Source organism: Jaculus jaculus, chromosome 14, assembly GCF_020740685.1.
Source record: "Jaculus jaculus isolate mJacJac1 chromosome 14, mJacJac1.mat.Y.cur, whole genome shotgun sequence".
NCBI lineage: Eukaryota > Metazoa > Chordata > Mammalia > Rodentia > Dipodidae > Jaculus > Jaculus jaculus.
Window position 1 is genome coordinate 66169421 of NC_059115.1, and position 20079 is coordinate 66189499.

At 43.0% G+C, this 20079-nt stretch overlaps 1 protein-coding gene across 7 annotated transcripts in view; it reads left to right on the forward strand.

Annotated features, from left to right (window-relative positions):
- Tamm41 (TAM41 mitochondrial translocator assembly and maintenance homolog) overlaps positions 1 to 20079 on the forward strand; it is a 64859-nt gene that overhangs the window by 18472 nt on the left and 26308 nt on the right. For all 7 annotated transcript variants that reach the window (XM_012952458.2, XM_045133219.1, XM_045133221.1 and 4 more), the window contains one exon: positions 4045 to 4195. In XM_012952458.2, coding sequence (XP_012807912.2) covers positions 4045 to 4195 — 151 coding nt within the window. The remainder of the gene's footprint in view (positions 1 to 4044; positions 4196 to 20079) is intronic.

Here is a 20079-nt window from a genome sequence, read left to right on the forward strand (position 1 = left end):
CAACTTTCTTAGAGAACAAGTGGTATTTGTTAAGTAGGAAAATACTCCTGAACTTACTCTTTTCTTGGCATCTTTTAATTATTCACATCCCCAAATAGCTTCTGTTTTCATTGGGTTTCTGCAAAAGCCACACAAACACACACAAAAGAAAGGGTGTAGAATTAGTATGAAGGGTCTGGTGGATGAGCATGAAGAATGGAAATGTGGACACAGAGAGGCATCCCGGGGACAAATGAATGAACGGACTGGACCTTGGTTTAGTGTGCCACTGCTTCTCCTGGAGAAAACATAACCACTCTAGCCCTTGCCTTCCCATCCATAAGAGGAGGAGGTTGCCCTGCTAGATCAGTGATTCCATATAGACTAGAAAGTTGGCAAAGGTTAGGAATAAGCATAGGAGTTGCTAGAGGCCCTTAAAATGCAGGAGGAGGGCATGGCTCAATGGTAAAGTGCCTTCCTTGCATGTGGAAGGCTCTGAGCTTGATCCCCAGCACTGTAAACAGGCAAATAAACAAAAAAATCATTTGTTCATTTTTTTAGCTGTCTGTCGAGAAGTTAAATGTGGGCTGGAGATACAGCTTTAACTGGTAAGGCACTTGCCTACAATGCAAAGGACCCAGTTAGATTCCCCAGTACCCACAGAAAGCCAAATGCACAGGGTAGCACATACATTGGAGTTTGTTTGCAGCAGCTGGAGGCCCTGGCACAGCCATTCCCTCTCTCTCTCTCCTCTCTCAAATAAATAAATATAAATAAAATATTTTTAAAAATAATCCATGAGACTAACTCAAAATAATTAGAATTTGGCCAGGTGTGGTAGGAAGCCAAGATAGCAGACTACAGAGTGAATTGCAGATCAGCCTCACCCAAGTGCTAAGAGACTTAATTAAAGACTATTAGATTCTCATAATTATTAGACTAAAGAAAGTGATAGTGAATCAAGTGGTTTACCTGCCATAAATGAGGTTCGTGTGAACATGGTGGCACACACCTGTAATCTCAGCACTCCAGAGGCTGAGGCAGGAGGATTGCCACAAGTTCAAGGCAGCCTAGATTACCTAGCGAGTTCCAGGCTAGCCAGGGATACATTGCAAGACCCTGTCTTAAAAAGCAAAACAAAGGGCTGGAGAGATGGCTTAGCGGTTAAGCGCTTGCCTGTGAAGCCTAAGGACCCCGGTTCGAGGCTCGGTTCCCCAGGTCCCACGTTAGCCAGATGCACAAGGGGGTGCATGCGTCTGGAGTTCGTTTGCAGAGGCTGGAAGCCCTGGCGCGCCCATTCTCTCTCTCTCCCTCTGTCTTTCTCTCTGTGTCTCTCACTCTCAAATAAATAAATAAAATTTTAGAAAAAAAAAAAAAGCAAAACAAAGTGATGGTTTGAATGTGACTGAAAAGTTCTCAGGTCAGAAAATTTTCTAGATTAAAGCTTAACATTAAATTCACCAAGATTCTGCTCTAAAACATAGAAGCATTTTGCAGGTAGAAGGGCAAGAAATCTTAACTGCTCCCCACACCTAAAATGCACAGATCTCTCACTGTGGGGAGTGGGCTCATCACGTCTCACTCAGTAAAACCCCAGGTTTAAATAGTTGGCTATCTCTTCCATTCACTTGATAGGACTTTACTTTAGCACTTCTTGTAGCATGTCTTTATGTGCCATCTTGATTTGTCATTAGTAATCTGTATTTGACCAAAGGCAACTAGTGCCTGCTTTCGATAATAGGAGAATATTTTATTGATAGCAACAGATGGTTTCAGGATGGAAGATACATTGCAGATCTGTCAGGGCTCCATGTTGGGGACTTCTCATCACTGTCCTGTGTGCAGAGACTTAGTCAGAAGCAACATACTGTACAAGGTCATGGTGGGAATATGAATTGGTATAGCCCTTGGAAGAGCAGTTTGCTGATTCTGTAATACCAGAGTGTTCTCAAGATGCAGTCCCTGAGGTAGATTCAGCATTTCCTGGAACTTGTTAGAAATATACATTTCCAGTCAGGCGTGGTGGCATAGCCTGTAATCAGGACACTTGGGAAGCTGAGATGGGAGAATTGCTAGTTGGAGGCCATATGGTAAAAGCCTATCAAAAAAAAAAAAAAGATGGAAAAAAAGAAGGTAATTTGGCTGATTGGCTCTTTTTCAGGTCTCATTTAGGCTGCCTAATCAGAAACTCAGGACTGAGCACACTAATCTATGCTATAGCAAGCCGTCCAGGTCATGTTACTGCTGGCCAAAGATGAGAGAGATCCCCAGAGAAGCTCTAGTATTGTACACCAAGGAACACAAGGAAGCTCAGCCAGGAGTTGAATGCAGCATCTCATTTCATCAAGCAAACGGGAGTGTCACTGTGCTCGCCCCATTTTAGTGGTAAGGAATTGTGCCCATCATCACAAAGCGAGGAAAAGATGGAGCTGGAGCTTGAACACATCCTTTAACCACAGTGCAGTCTTTAAAACCAAGAGTCTCAGGACAGACTGGAGCTCATTGTACTCTTAACACACTTGAGGAAAGTCCAAGAGCAGCTTCTGTGGAATATCGGAGAGAAATCGTTTTGAATAAACAGACTTTGCCCACCACACACTGTATGCATATGTTCATATTCAATTTTGTACTGTTCATTGCTGCAAATCTGTTCCCCTAGTTTAGAGATGAGAACTGAAGTTCTGAGGCGATAAGTACTCTTCCCTGAGCTCACACAGGTTTTTAAGTACCTGGACTGGAATCCAGACCCATGATTTTTCTGTTGTAGCTGATTTTAGTTCCTCTTTCCTTATTAGTCAAGGGCAAAATCTGTATATTTAAGTCATAAAATAGAGCCTGAACTGCCCAGGCTGTATATGAACAAGAAGAAAGGTGAGATCTAAATAAAAAGTAAAATGATTTCTTCTATTGCTGGAAAATTAAAAACCATGAAATTACAGAATTTTAAACATTACAGTTCCCAAAGGACATTTATTCTTTTTGTTGTTGTAGTTTATTTTTATTATTTATTTGAGAGCAACTGAAAATGAACTCCAGATACATGTGCCACTTTGTGCATCTGGCTTACATGGGTAGTGGGGAATCAAGCCTCGAATTGGGGTCCTTAGGCTTCACAGGAAAGTATTTAACTACTAAGCCATCTCTCTGGCCCAACATTTGCTCTTTTTGTTGTTGCTGCTGCTGTTTTGTTTTTGGTTTTTCAAGGTAGGGTTTCACTCTTGCCCAGGCTGACCTGGAACTCACTATGTAGTCTCAGGTTGGCCTCAAACTCCGACCTCTGCCTCCTGAGTGCTGGGACTAAAGATGTGCATCACCAAGCCCAGCGGACATTTATTCTTTTTTAAAGCCTGTGATGAATTTCCTCATTTAAGAAGACTGTTAATTTTGTTTTCTTTGGCATTGCCATCCTTGCTTGTGTCATGATTTTTTTATTTTATTTTATTTTATTTTATTTTATTTTATTTTATTTTATTTTATTTTATTTTATTTTATTTTATTTTATTTTATTTTATTGGTTTTTCAAGGTAGGGTCTCACTGTAGCTCAGGCTGACCTGGAATTCACTCTGCAGTTTCAGGGTGGCCTTCAACTCAGGGTGATCCTCCTACCTCTGCTTCCTGAGTGCTGGGATTAAAGGCATGCACCACCACGCCTGGCTTTCAAATTTCTGTTTGTTTATTTGAGAGGAGAAGAAAAAGAGGCAGATGGAGAGAGAGAATGAGTGCGCCAGGGCCTCCTACCACTGCAAATGAACCCCAAAAGCATGAGCCCCCTTGTGTATCTGGCTTATGTGGGTGGAGTATCCAACCTGGGTCCTTTGGCTTTGCAGGCAAGCTCTTTTAACTGCTAAGCCATCTCTCCAGCCACTTGTGACATTTTTGACTTGGGATAAAACAGAAAACTCTTGGATTGCTTGTTAGAGTAATAATTACTTCATGCCAGCTCAGCTGACATTCCACGACTTCCATGGTGGGCATCGAGTGCAGTTCCAATGTGTGTACAAACCCATGGCTTGAGCAGTGCTTCACTTTTGGAATGTTTCTTCTGAATGGTCTGCTTTTTCCAGGTGAAAATTGTGACAATAAATGAGAATGTGACTCTTCGATCTGCCCTTGATAAAAATCTGCAGAGTGCTGTGATCGCCGCTTTCCTCATGCTCCCTGAGAGCTTTTCGGAAGAAGACCTCTTCTTAGAGATTGCTGGCCTCTCCTATTCAGGTTCGTGCCGAGCATGCTCAGACGTTCCCCCGGAGGTCCGCAGATGTCCCACTCCTCACGCTGCAGTGGCGTTACCAGGATCTTAGTTGTAAATACCATCACTTTGTGCCACACTTCCTACAGTAACATCTGCTTGAAATAGTCATTTCAAGAGTAATTTTCCAAAACAGCAACTTTAACATTTCACCACGTTTCTTTTCTCAATCTCTCTGAATCAGTGTTTTTATTTATTTATTTTTATTTGAGAGAGAGAGAATGGGCACACCAGGGCCTCCAGCCACTGCATATGAACTCCAAAAGCATGTGAATTTGCCTTATGTGGGTACTGGGGAATTGAATGTGGGTCCTTTGGCTGTGCAGGCAAGTGCCTTAACTGGTAAGCCATCTCTCTAGCCCAGAATCAGTAGTTTTTAAAGTCAGCTTGCCTTTGAGCCACCTGGAGGGCTTGTTAAAACACACTGTTCTCCCTCCCCCGCCCCACCTCCACACAGCTGACTTAGATTCAGGGCATGGCCAAAGAACTTGTATTGCTAACCAGTTCCAGGGGGATACCAATGCGTCTCCAGGGATCCCAGTTTGAAAATCACTGCTCCCTTTCACACTCTGGATTCCATATTGGGTGGGGGGTTTTTTGGTGTTGTTTTTGTTTTTCCTGAACTGTCAGAGAGTAGGTTGTATATTCCATATCCCCATTAGGCCATATGCTTGAGTTTGTTTCCTGAGAATGGTAGATGTTCTCTTCCACACTAGCAGTGTCCTCTGCCTTTTGTATTGTCTTTCTGTGTGGAGATCGTGCAGATGACCTGCTGCTTCTCAGACTCTCCCTCCGAGATTTAGCAGCCATTGGCTAGCAGCCATTGACGGTTCCAGTCTTTACTACATAGTGACAAAGTGGTAATTCCTCAAATCCACTTCTTCCTGTACATGAACAAAAGTCTTCTCTTCCCTTTTCATTTATTTGGTAACTCTCTAGATGTTAATTTCCTCTTACTTTCAACCATTTCTGTTTCTTAGGATTGGCAGAGGCTCTCTTAAAGGGCAAGGGGGTAGCTGGGAGGACAGAGTCCCTGATTTGTCACCCTAGCTACAGTGAGGGGTGTCACACTTCTCTGTTTACAATAGGAAGATGCCCTTTACAGAGCTGGGGGTGTGGCCCAATGACAGTTCTTACCTGCATGCGTAGGGCAGGGCTCTGGATTCCATCCCAGCTCCACATACACAAGGATTTCATTTTAAAAAAGAAGTGCTCTGGTACTTAAAAGAAGTTTGAGAGCTGAGAGTATGGCCAGAGGTAGAGTACTTCCAAGCACGAGCAAGGTCATAGGCTCAATTCCCAGCACCACAAAAAGGGAAAAAAGTTTTGAAGGCTGCATAATACTTTTTTCCCCCCAATTTTTAAGTACAAGTCACAGAACCCTCCTTCAATACATTGAGGCAGCAGTTTACTTATTCTCTAAGCTCAGTACAGATGAAATTTCATAGAAAGGTAATGCTTTTAAGAGACTCCAAAGGTCTTCTTCTTAGGTCTTCCTACTAAAATAGACCCAGCACAGCTGCAATTGCAGCTAGAGAGAAAGGAAGTAAAATCAACTCAGCCTTCGGTCGCTTCGAACTTCCTCTGGCAGCATGCCAGCCCCTGTGAGAAAGCAGAGGCAGAGTGGGATGGCCATATACCAGCCGAATGCATCTAAGAGCAATGAACGGGAGAAGAGGACTCTTTTTGTTAGGGTGATGCCTCCCCAAGCTCCTCTGGAATAAAGAAGTCTTCCTGTGAAGGGCTGACTTGGTGGGAAGATGTAAGGCTGTTCTGCATTTTGCTTACAGCATTGCTGCTGCTCCATTTATTGCCATGAACCGAATGTCACCATTATGCTGGGTAGATTCTAGGAGTTGTCTGTGGGTTTTGAAAATTGAGGTTTTATCAATTGATATTATCTCTCTCTTTTCTCTCCCTCCTTCCTTCCCTCTCACCCTTTCTCCCTCCCTCTTGGTGCCAGGAGTGGAACCCAGGGCTTCATGCCTGCTAACCACATGCACATGTGCTTCCTCACCGAACTAGCCCCTGAGTTTTAGACTGCTTTTGTAGTTATTTGTTTGCCTTTGACACAAGGTCTGGTGTAGATCAGGCCGGCCTTGAACTCACTCTTGGCTTCTATCTTCTTAGTCCTGAGTATTGGGATGGCAGGAGTGTACCATCATGCCTGGTTCCCAGACTTGGGTCTCTGTGTGTTTAATCCCAGACTTTTTTTTTTTTTTTTTAATTTGGAGAGAAAAAAGAGAGAGGTGCATCTGGGCCTTATGCCACTGCATACAAAATCCAGAGACATGCACCACTTCATGTATCTCGCTTTATGTGGGTTTGGAGAGTTGAACCAGGGCCAGTGGGCATTGTAAGAAAGCACCTTTAATCACTGAGCCATCGCCCCAGCCCATCCCAGACTTTCTCAAGTTAACTTGAAAGCTGCTATGAACCTGTAGCTGATACTTTGCTGGAACTGGACTGGTAAGAGAAGAAAGGCTAGATCCTGTAGGGAGAGATCTCTTTCATATTCATGAGACTTGCCTCAGGCAACGTGTTGAAACACAAGTTTCCATTACTCCTAGGCTTCTAAAACCCAGTATCTTTGAATTGGTCAAATTCTATCTCTTTGGCAAATACCCAAGTCCTCAGAATGTTTCAAACTTCCTATTGCCCCCAACCTCACTTATATTTGTATCTTTGACATTTTAGAGTCTTTCCCCAGTGGAGAGATGATGTGTAGTCTCTAACTTTTTAAGTTTGGTATTTGTCCTGGAGGGGAGAAGGGAAAGGGAAGGACAGGGAAAACGTTGTCTCTCCATGTTATTGGACATGTTTCTGCCAGTAATTGCCAGCAGAGGCAAGCCCTGTCAGTATTTCTAGTAATAATAACCCTGTATACTTTATATGGTGCTTAAAGACCACTTTGCTTTGGGGCCTGAATTTATGGCAGCATTATTGTAAATGATGATGAGAAAGGAGTAGGTGGAGGATGACAGTCTGTGAACCTAGGGAAGAGAAACTTCTAGCCCTTCAGTTATTCTTAGAAGTCAACATTGAGGTAAACAGAAAAGGAACTCCAAATGAATTTCTTATATAAGTTCAAATTATTAAAATGACTGATTTAGGCACTGATCCTGGCTTAACATTTATCAAGTAAATCAACAGCCCATAACTTTAGGTTTGTTTTTATTTTATTTTATTTTATTATTATTATTATTTATTTTATTTTATTTTATTTTTTTTGGTTTTTCGAGGTAGGGTCTCACTCTAGCCCAGGCTGACCTGGAATTCACTATGGAGTCTCAGGGTGGCCTCGGACTCACGGCAATCCTCCTACCTCTGCCTCCCGAGTGCTGGGATTAAAGGCATGTGCCACCATGCCCGGCTAACAGCCCATAACTTTAAAAGCCAGAGGTAGATTCTGTTCTAAGGAGCTTTGCATCAGTGAGCACATACCATCAGAGTGTGTCAGTGATAGACTTAAAAAAGATTCTTGGGCCAGAGAGATGGCTTAGTGATTGAGGCATTTGTGTGTGTGAAGCCTAAGGACTCAGGTTCGATTCCCCAGGAACCCCGTAATCCCCGTATGTGCACAAGGTGGCACATACATCTGGAATTTATTTGCAGTGGCTGGAGGCTCCGGCACACCTATTTGTTCTCTCTCTCTCTTTCTGCCTCTTTCCCTCTCTCAAATAAAAAAAAAATTAATGTTTTAAAAACAGATTCTTTTGGCTATGACATGGCCATTACACTCATGAACTCCCAGGAGCTGTGGATTCCTGCACAAAATTGAGCCTGTCAATGCATCTGGCTTAATGGGTACTGGGGAATCAAACCTGGGTCCTTCAGCATTGCCAGCAAGCACTTTAACCACTGAGCCATCTCTCTAGCCCCATGTAACCTTAATTTAACTGAAATGGGCCTTAAGGGGAGGGGCAGGAAAGTAAGATGGGTATTAATGAGGAAAAAGAATGCTAATGGAATGTGGAGGGAACAAGAGAGGATAATTGGAGGAATAAGATCAAAATACTTCACATGTATGTATGAAAAATGTTAAAAAATGGGGTGAAGAAATGGCTCAGAGTAAAGGCACTTGCTTGCAAAGGCTGATGGCCTGGGTTTAATTCCCATACCCACAGAAAGCCAGATGCACAAAGTGGTACATGCCCTTGTTCATTCTCTCTCTCCCTCCTTCTGTTCTTCCTTCTCTCCTTGCAAATAAAGAATAAAATTTTCTACAAAATCTTAAAAAATGGAAAAACTAAAACAAATTTTTAAGTATGTGAAAAAGACAGGGTGTTCAGAGGGAAAGCAATAGATTGATGTGGCTCAAGTCCATGGCTTATGAAGGGAGATAATAGTATGTATCATTGTTAAGTGCTGCTTCAGGATTTCTTTTTGTTGTTGTTGTACAACAGGGTCTCACTTTAGCCTAAGGTGACCTGGCACTCACATTGTAGCCCAGACTGACCTTGAACCATGGTATAAGCCTCCTAAGTGCTGGGATCATAGACATGAACCACCATGCCTTGGCTATTCTCAGTTATTTCTAAACATGGTAATTAATTGAACAAATCTTTTGAGAATTATGTTATCGCCCCATTTTACAGATAAGAAAACTGGGGCCCATAGAGATTACTAGCCAAAGGTATTTCATCCAATAAGTGGTGGACCTACTACCTTTCTAGGGGATGCTTAACCTTTTGTAAGCCCCAGTTTTCTTACTTGTGAAACATAAATATGTATCTTATAAAGAATTTGCAGTAAGTGAGACAAGTGCCAGTCCCAGAAGAATTTTATAAAAACTGAGTGCATACCTCATCACAAGCAGCACTCAGAAAATGATTACTACTGTTTCTAATTAATTTTTATTTTATTTTATTTTTTCCAGGTAGGGTCTCACTCTGGTCTAGGCGGACCTGGAATTAACTATGTAGTCTCAGGGTGGCCTCAAACTCTCGGTGATCCTCCTACCTCTGCCTCCCAAGTGCTGGGATTAAAGCCGTGTGCTACCATACCCAGCTCTAATTATTTTTTAAATGTTGTGATTTATTTATTTATTTATTGAGAGGGAGAGAGAGAAAGAATAAGTGTGCCAGGACCTCTAGCCATTGCAAATGAACTCCAGACACATGTGCCACCATGTACATCTGGCTTGCGTGGGTTCTAGGGAATCAAACCTTGGTCCTTAGGCTTCACAGGCAAGCACCTTAACCGCCAAGCCATCTCTTCAGCCCTTTTTACCTATTTTTATGGGTTACTTATGTTTCCTTAAGGCTGAAAAACTGTTAGGAATTGAGTGACTAATTGATACATAGGTTAGCTCTATTTATCACTTTTATTAATGACACCCCTGAAAGCCCCATTAGGAAAGAGCAGAGGGGGTACTGACTTCCTTGGATATTCCCTCTGGGATGAAAATACATTGTCAATATTAAGAATTCTACAAGTTAATAAACTATGTTTGTCAAGAACTCAGTGGTTACAGGCACTTTCTTGTTTACAAAGCTTGTCAGCCTGGGTTTGATTCCTTACATAAAGCCAAATGCGCAAAGTGATGCATGCATCTGGAGTTCATTTGCGGCTGCTGTAGACCCTGGTGCAGTTATATTCCCTCTCTCTCTCTCTCTCTCTCTCTCTCTCTCTCTCTCTCTCTCTCTCTCTCTCTCTGAGTGTGTGTGTGTGTGTATAAATAAATAAATGTGTTTTAATGTCAAAATTAGAAAAGCTAGAATCAGGGTGATTGGTGAGTCCCATTTGCTAGCCTTTTAAGGTTCTAGAGGAATGAAAAATACTGTGAGAGAGAAAGGCTTGCTTTCAATGTCAGAGTGTCTAAATGCCAGAGCTACTTCTAGAACTTCTAAAACAAAGCCATGTGAAAGTTTCCAGCAGAATGATTCCTGGGACAAAAATTAACAGTGGGATTCAACACTGTAAAGTGTGAGGAAATATCCCCATGCCTGGGTTCTGGAGATTTCTTCTGTGGCCACCATTTGCAGGGCCGCAGGGCAGTGGGCGTTGAGCTCTGGCTGTTGCAGGAGTCGGGAGGCTGCTGCTCTGCCTGGTGTGCTGGAGTTGTGGCTGAGACCTTAGCTGGAACGTTGTGTTCTCAGTAGTCGCTTGCTAGTCTCCGAGAATGCAACACTCCAGAAGTGGTAGTAATCACGAATGTCTAATGTTCGTGAATTATTTACAATGTATCAGGCACAGTTCTGAATTTATCACATGAATTTACTCATTTAGCTCCTGAAAATTGTAAACGAGTCATTAATGTGGCTCCGGTTTTACATTTTAAGGTGTCACATGCTTACGCGTCCCAAGCCGTGTTTTGAGTGGAGAAGATCTGATCTGATGGATCCTTGCACTTAACCCTTCACTCTTCCGGGAAGGAACTGTGGCAGTGGGCATCATTCTCAGTTCACTCCAGCATAACTTCCATTCCGAGAAACCCACTGGCCCATTCTACGCCCCCGTTCGCCCTAGGCCAGTCCTGGTTTATCTTTGAGACTTTCCCGAATCCTCCCTGTCATCTTTCCCTGTCCTTGTTCTCTCCATGGTATTCTCTACAGTCTGACACATTGTATATTTTATTTTGTTTTTGTTTTGTTGGTTTTTCCTCAGTTTTTGTTCCCCCCCTAGAATATAGGGGAAGGAAATTTGGGGATTTATTTCGCTACTGTAAATTGAAGTCAAGTCCTCATGCATGCTAAGCAGATGATCTGCCACTGAGCTACAGCCCCAGGCAGTATCTGTCTTGTTTGGCTACTTCCGTTCCCATGATTACCGGTCATGCCTAATACATGTATACGAGGTGCCTCATCAATACTTGATGAATTGATGACTGGTACTTATTACACTGAGCCAATGTGGTAAACCCAGTTCTTCTTTATTCTGCTGCATTGCTCAGCCACAATGCATTTGTCTGAAGTGTAAAAAAAGAAATGTTTCACATTTATATCACCTAGTCGCTCCGTAATTTATTATCTCTTTCTCTTCTGATATATGTTAGTGCCATATACTATCTTTGCAGCAATAGAGAAGTGCTTTAGAGAATACCATTCAAGTGGCACATTAAGGTGCCTCCTAAAAATAAACATTTGTGTCCACCAGCAGAAGAATGAAAGGGGATTCCACAACATGCACACAACTAACTTAAAATGGATCTTGGGCATAAATTAAATGTAAGTAGTAAAACTGTCAAACTTTCAGTGACTTTGGGTGAGAAAATAGTTTCTCAGATCTATGCCAAAAGCACAGGCAGCAAAAGAAAAAATATATATAGCTAAATGGGGTCACACTAAAAATTTTAAAAACTGGCCAGGTATGGTGTCACACGCCTTTAATCCCAGTACTTGGGAGTCAGATGTAGGAGGATTGCCATGAGTTCAAGGTCACCCTGAGACTTCATAGTGAATTCCAGGTCAGCCTGGGCAGCCAGAGTGAGACCCTACCTCGAAAAACCAAAAAAAAATTTTTTTAACTGAGCCAAGCATGGTGGTGCATACCTTTAATCTCAGCACTTGGGAGGCAGAGGTAGGAGGATCACCATGAGTTCGAGGCCACCCTGAGACTACATTGTAAATTCCAGGCCAGCCTGTGCTGGACTGAGACTCTACCTTGAAAAACATCAAAGTTTAAAACTGAGTTGAGCACAGTAATACATACCTTTAATCCCAGCACATGGGAATGAGAAGTAGGAGGATCACTGTGAGTTCTAGGCCACCCTGTGACTACAGAGCGAGTTTCAGGTCAGTCTGGGCTAGAGTGAGATCCTGCCTCGGGGTGGGGGGTGGGGAAGCCTGCTGGCAAAAGAAAAAAAAAAAATCAAGAAAAGTATTAAGATTAATGAAATGGGATGGGACACAGTATTTATAAATCACATCTCTGAGAAGGGACTAGTATCCAGAATATAGAAAGTATTCTTAGAAGAGCCAGGCATGGTGGTACACATCTTTAATCCCAGTACTCAGGAGGCAGAGGTAAGAGTATTGCCATGAGTTCAAGGCTACCCTGAGATTACATAATGAATTCCAGGTCAGCTTGAGCTAGCGTGAGAAAGTATTCTTAGAATCACAGTAAGAATAATTTAAAGTGGGGTTGGAGACATGGCTCAGTGGTTAAAGGCATGCTTGCAAAGCCTGATAACCTGGGTTCAATTCCCCAGTACCCACATAAAGCCAGATGTAGTAAGTGGTACATGCGTCTGGAGTTTGTTTGCAGTGGTAGGAGGCTCTGGAGTGCCCATACTCACTCTCTATCTCTCTTAAATAAATAAACATATTTAAAAATGAAAAAGAATAACAAGCCATGCATGGTGGCACACGCCATTAATCCCAGCACTCGGGAGGCAGAGGTAGGAGGATTGCCATGAGTTCGAGGCCAGCCTGAGACTACATAGTGAATTCCAGGTCAGCCTGGGCTAGAGTGAAACCCTACCTCGGAAAAAGAAAATGTGAAAACAGACAGACAAAGCATTTGGATAGACATTTCTTTAAGGAAGACATGCAAATGGCCAACAAACACATGGAAAGGTGTTCAGCAGCACCAGTAGCACGAGGGAAATACTAACCAGAGATCTAGACATCACTGTGCAGCCACTAAGATGGACTAAGCAGAAAAGACAGGAGGAAGCATTAAGGGCAGTGTGGAGAATTAGAACCCTCCTAAATTGCTGGTGGGGATGGAAAATGGTATGAAATGCTTTGGAAAATGTTTGGGAGTTCCTCAGACTGTTAAACAGAATTATTATATGACCCAGTGATTCAGCTTCTAGGTGTTTACACAAGAAAAATAAAATCCACCTGAAGACTTGTACATGAGCCGGGTATGGTGGCTTAAGCCTATAACCCCAGCACTCGGGAGGTAGAAGGATTGTCCTGAGTTCAAGGACAGCCTTTAAAGTTAAACCCTGCTTCAAAAAAAAAGAAAAGAAAAACTTGTACACGAGTGTTCATGGAAGCATGATTTATAATGAATAGCTGAAAAGTAAAAATAACCCAATATTCATCAACTGAAATGGATACATTTAGCTGGGTGTGGTGGCATTTTAGCCCCAACACTCAGGAGGCAGAGATAGGAGAATCTCCATGAGTTCCAGGCCAGGCTGGGGCTACAGAGTGAGTTCCAAGTCAGCCTGTACTAAAGTAAGACCCTACCTCAAAAACAAAACAGAATTATACAATGTATTTATACAATGAAATGCTACTTAGCCATAAACAGTGGTTAAGAACTGGTTCATGTTCCAAACAGCATGATGAACCGTGAAACATTTGCTGAGGTCATTGACTCCATATCATATGAGTCCATACATGATATCTATAATGAACTAGGAGCTGGGAATGCAGTTCAGTGAGGGAACACAATCCTGAAAATAAGTAGACAAGCATGGTGGGGCACTGCTGTAACCCCAGAACGTGAGAGGCTGAGGCAAGAAGATCATGAGTTTCAGGCCAGCTTAGGTTATATAATAAGTTCCACTTGGCTGCATTGCAAGAGTCTGTCTCAAACACAGTGAGGGAGGGAGAGAGGGAGTGGAAAGTCCTGCTTAGGGCTGGAGCAGAAGGGTGAAAAGAAATGTTCAGTGACTACTAATGACAGTTTCTTTTCAGGAGGCCAGAATGTTCATACATTGACCTGATGGTTGCACCACTCTGTAAATATACTAACGCACATTAAGTTGTACACTTTAAATGAGTGAATTGTCTGGTGTGTGAATTAGATCTCACAAACTTATTAAAGTGTCTTTTTTGCCACCTCAGGTCTGGTTTAGGATACACTCTTTAAACATGAACCTGCACTGAAATGCCATGTTGCTTGCTGGGCAAGGAAGGGCCTGTATCCCTCTCTCCAGAGTTCAGCATGGTTCCTGGTACTGAGTAGCCACCCAGATTTCACTGCACTGTGATTGATTTAATAATGGGAAAGTTAGCTAGTAATTGTTATCTTAGACAAGGGCTTTCTCTTACCCTCTCCCTTCCCTATCCTGTGTACATATGAAAGTATCGATTATCTGCTTTACCACTTAACAAAACACTCTCTAGTCCTATAATTCAGTTGAATCTGAAGGCAACTACAAGGTTGTGAAGTTAGTATGATTAAGCCATTTTTTTAAAAAAATTATTTTTATTTATTTATTTGAGAGAGAGTGAGAATGGGCACACCAGGGCCTCTAGCCACTGCAAACAAACTCCAGATGCATGTGCCACCATGTGCATCTGGCTTATATGGGCCCTGGAGAATCCAACCTGGGTCCTTAGGCTTCGCAGGCTAGCGCCTTAACCGCTAAGCCATCTCTCCAACCCCGATTAAGCCATTTTTACAGAGAAGGAAACAGACTAAGCTAAGCACGGTTGGTTGACTGGTTGTGGTTTGGGGACAGGGTTTCACTATATAGCCCTGGCTGACCAGGAACTCACTACGTAGCCTGGGCTGGCCTGCAACCTGCGATTCCCCGCGTTTCAGATCACCCTGAGACATTACCAGTCTTGAGAGCGCCAGCCTTGCCATTGTACTCCACAGCCCCTCCCACCGTCATAGCCCTGATTACATGCCTGAATCACAGAGCAGGGTCTAAGCTTGTCTCATGTCTAAGTCCAAGACAAACGATTCCCCTGTCATCTGTTGCAGTGTCCTGGCCATTCCCTGGGTAGAGCTTTGGAGGGTTAAAACCGTTAATAGGTATACAAAACAAAAAGCAGTAGTAATCTTTCCCTGCCTGAGTTTGGTTGCAGACAGATCAATAAAAGTACGAAAGGTGGATTCTTGGGATCGGATGGCAGTTGATGCTGTGCCATGTTTCACTTTGTTCTGAAGAGATGAGTCTCAGCCCATTTGCTTCCCTTCCCCCATGGCTGAGCTCAGTCTGCTGCACAACAGGTGGAGAAATTCAACTTGGCAAATGGTTATCGATGTGCCTTCCTTCCCTGTGCCAGGCCAGGCTGTGCACAAGGAGCTGAGGATCCAGCGCCAAGCAAGCCAAGTCCCTTTCGGGGGCCAGAGTATTTTTCTGAGTCCTTTCATCATTGCATACAACTATTCTTTACAGGGAGGATTGGGATTAATTTGCCTTCATCTTTCAGTGAAGTACAATCCTTCTATCAGAAAGTTACTGTCCTAAGTCCAAGAACTTTTTGTTTGCAGCACTGACAGAAAGGAAAAGAACCACACAAATATTTAGAACTCACCAGTAACAAAAACTGACCTTTCATATCAGGGCCACCCCTGTTAGACTTCGAGCTTGATGACATTTCATCTGTGCAGGGATTGAGGCTCTCCATGACAGCATAAGGGTTCCATGGCTGGAGGTTAACCCAGTTTCCATCCATTCACGTACATCAAGTCATCACAACTGTGTCCCATGATTTCATCTAAAACTGCTGAAGCAATATGCCAGCATTGCAGAAGTGAAGAAAATTACAAAGTAGGGGGAAATAGTTACACAAGATGTCATCACACTGGTACTGATAGGCAGTTGGACTGTGGGCAGATTATCTCTGTACCCCAGTGCCCTCATCTGGAATAGTACGGTGTAGCAACCAGCAAGTTGTACACGTTCTCATGAATGCCCCATACCCGTGCTTATGCAAGCAACTCTAATGAAATGCAGGGATCTCACATACTATATAAGAAAAGGAAAAAGACCTCAAAGTAGGAGAGGAACTAGGTGAGAAAAAGGGATTCAGTAGGAGGGAGTAAGGGAGGACAAGAGAAAGGAATGGGAAGGAATCATGATCAAAAGACATTACACAGATGTGTATAAATTATCAAATAAGGGCTGGAGAGATGGCTTAGCGGTTAAGCGCTTGCCTGTGAAGCCTAAGGACCCCGGTTCGAGGCTCGGTTCCCCAGGTCCCACGTTAGCCAGATGCACAAGGGGGCGCACGCGTCTGGAGTTCGTTTGCAGTGGCTGGAAGCCCTGGCGCGCCCATTCTCTCTCTCCCCCTCTATCTGTCTTTCTCTCTGTGTCTGTTGCTCTCAAATAAATAAATAAAAAAAATAAAATAAAAATTATCAAATAAAGGCTGGATGAGATAGCTTAGTGGTTAAGGTGCTTGCCTGTGAAGCCTAAGGACCCAGCTTCACTTCTCCAGTGCTCACATGAGCCAGATACACAAGGTGGCGCATGCGTCTACTGTTTGTTTGCAGTGGCTAGAGGCCCTGGCATGCCCATTTTTTTCCCTCTCTCCTTGCCTCTTTCTCTTCTCAAATAAATAAAAATTGTCCAATAAAAACATAATTTCATGAATAGAACAAATCTTGGACAAGTAACAGTGCCTACTTTATGAGGAGATAGCACACACAGAAACCTTACAAGAAATACACATTTTATGAGAACAAAATAACCTTCATGGGCTGGAGAGATTGTTTAGTGGTTAAGGCTTTTGCCTGCAAAGCCACAGGACCCAGGTTTGACTCTCTGGGACCCATATAAGCCAGATACACAAGGGGGTGCATGCATCTGTAGTTTGTTTGCAGTGCCTGGAGGTCCTAGTGCACCCATTCTCTTTCTCTGCTTGCCTATTTCTCTCTCTTTCTCTCTCAAATAAATAAAATAAAAATTAAAAAAATAACCATAAGCTGGATATGGTGGCACACACCTTAAATCCCAGCACTCTTGACACAGAGGTTGGAGGATCACTGTAAGTCTGAGGCTAGCTTGGGACTACAGAATGAGTTCCAGGTCAGCCTAGGCTAGAGTGAGACCCTACCTTGAAAGAAGGACCAAAAAAAGAAAGAAAGAATAAATAGCCTTATATGTGTGTGGTGCTAAGGATCAAACCCAGGGCCTTGTTCAAACTAGACAAGCACTCTGCCCCTGAACACCACCACTGTCCCTCAAATTTCTGTTACAGCTTCATCTTTTTGTTTTGTTTTGTTTTTAACAGCTTTTTATTGTACTTTTGTATACTTGCTTCTTATTGCCCATTATTGTATGATCATTTTCCATCTTGCTTTATATGACTATAGTTTTTTTTTTAATATATTTTAAAGTGGTGGCATATGCCTTTAATCCTAGCACTTTGGAGGCAAAGATAGGAGGATTGCTATGAGTTCAAGGCCACCCTAATACTACATAGTAAATTCCAGGTCAGCCTGAGCTCGAGTGAGACCCTACCTCAAAAAAAAAAAAAAAGTGTGCATGTGTGTGTGTGTGTGTGTGTGTGTGTATGGCTAAAAATATTATTCATTTAAAAGAGGGGGGAATGGGCACATAAGGGCCTCTATAGCCACTGCAAATGAACTCCAGACGCATGCACCACCTGGTATATCTGGTTTTACATGGGTACTGAGGAATCGAACTTCAGTTAAGGCAAGCGCCTTAACCACTAAGCCATCTTCCCAGCCCGCAGCTATAATTTTTAATGGTGACATACTACTTTATGGTAGGATATGGCCATACCATTATAATTTGAGCTTTTCATTCCCCTTTTAGACATTTGAGCTGTCTCCAGTATAAACAATGTTTTAATTAATAGTTGGGTTTGTTTTTTTATGTTGAGTTTGCTGAGGGTTGAACACAGGTATGTTGGTCACTACTTATTGCTGTGACAGAATGCCTAAGAAAATTAAGAAGGAAATATTTTGGCTCATGGTTGCCAAGTTTTGGGCTCATGATCGGCTGGCTCCATTGTTTTGAGGCCTGCGGTTACACAAAAATTTAATGGCAGAAAGTCCTAGTGGGGAAGAGCTGCCCATCTCTTGGCAAGTCAAGAAGCAGAGAAAGTAGAGAAAGGAAAGAAGGACCTGGGGACACGATACCCCTTCAAAGGCAGGCCTCCAGCTAGGCCTCACCATCTGATAGCCCATTCAACCGCGAGCTCCATTGATGAACTTAGCACCTCATGATCCAGTCACCTTTCACTAGTGTCACCAGCCAGGACCAAACCTTCAACCCATGAGTTTTTGTAGGGAGGCACTTCATATCCGAACCACAACACTAGGGCCTGTGCATGTTGGGCAAGCACTCTATAACCATGTTGTACCCTCAGCCTTAGGAAATAAAAAAATATTTTTAGGCAAGGCAAGCCCAACAGACTGCCTTTTTTTTTTTTTTTTTTTTTTTTTTTTTTTGCTTTAAGCAGCTTGTAGGTGTAAGTAGCCTTTGCTTTATTTTATTTAACTTAGTGTTTTGAATTTTTCAGGTAGGGTCTTGCTCTAGCCCAGGTTGACCTGGAGTTCACTGCGTACTCTCAGGGTGGCCTCAAATTCACAGCTCTCTACCTCTGCCTCCCGAGTGCTGGGATTTAATTAAGGTATGTGCCACCACACCCAGCTGGCTTTTTTTTTTTTTTTTTTTTTTTAATGAGAGTGAGAGAGAATTGGCATGCCAGGGCCTCTAGCCACTGTTATAGAAATCCAGGCACATGCAATCCCTCGTGCGCATGTGCAGCCTTGCAGGTGCATCACCTCATGTTTATGGCACATGGGATCTGAGGAGTCAAACCTGGGTCCTTAGGCTTTGCAGGCAAGCACCTTAACGGCTAAGCCATCTCTCTCCCATGGTAAATAAATTTTGGTGTTACATGTAGTATATTAACCCACTCCCTGGGAAATCTTAGGCATCTTAGTCCCTGTGTCTTTATCTAGAAGTGGGTAGGACGCTCTGCTTGAGCGTGCACTGTGGACTACATGACGCACAGTGACAGGCCTTGGAAGAGTGCCTGGTGTGCTTGCCAGATGCTTAAAAAACATCGCCTCCTAATCTCTGCTTCTGTTTCATTTCTTAAGGCCCACTCTCTGGAGATGGCGTTTCTTGATTCACTGCTTTCCAGAAGGGTTTTAGTGGTTTAGGATGTCAACAGCAATGTGTGAAACAGCCAGTTGCTTTGCTCCCTCGTTAGCCATGTTCTTTGGTTTTAACCATGTGACTCTCTTTCCCTGTAAACATAGTGAAAAGGCGAATTTATCTAAATTTGTGCAGCTTGTTAGAACTGGTTTTCGCTTCTGCTTACTCACTTGAGTAGTCAGACTCAACTATATCAAGGTCAGGTTCCAGAGGCCATTTGGAAGTCGGTTTTTCTGAGGCTTGTACTTCCCTGCATTTCCACCCACTTAACAGCGTAAATCGATCCTTGGATGCTTAAATAGCTAGGGTATTATATTCCTTCCTGAAGTAATACCATTGGACATTGCCTTACACTGTTTTCTGATGCTAATAACACAATACCACAGACAGGGTAGTCATAAATAAGAGAGATGTATTTTGGTTCACACTTCTGGCCCAAGGGAAGGAAGCCTCAGATCTGATGGCCTCCTTGCTGACAGAATCTCAAGGTAGCACAAGACATCATGACATGGTGTCAGACCCATGGAGGTTTGAGTGTGAAATGTCCCCCACAGCCTCACGTGTTTATGATTAAGCCTCATACTTGATCCCTGGCTGGTTGGAGCCTCTAGGAGGCGGAGCCTTGCTAGAGCAGGTGTGTCATTGGGAGCAGGCCTGGGATTTAATAATCCAGCCCCCCTTGCTAGTGCTGGTTAGCTCACTCTTGCTGCTTCCTCCCAGCTGATGTGACACAATGTGTCACCCAGCTATCTGTTCTTGTCATACTTTCCTAGGGCTGATAAACCCCCTCCCCCCTCTTGAAACTGTAGGCCAAAATTAAACCCTTTCCTTCCACTAGCTGCTTCTGGTTGGATGTTTTGTCCCAGCAACAAGAAGGTAACTTCTACAAGCCCCCAGTATCCAGTCATGGAGACTCCATCCTAGTGACATTGTCTAAATATAATCACCTCTCAAAGGCTCTGTCTGTAAACACTACAGTCTTAATATCTCACAACAGAGATTAAACTCCAATGTGAGTTTCAGGGAAGACAAATCTTAAATCATTTCAGCCAAAACAATAGAAAATATATTGTGTTC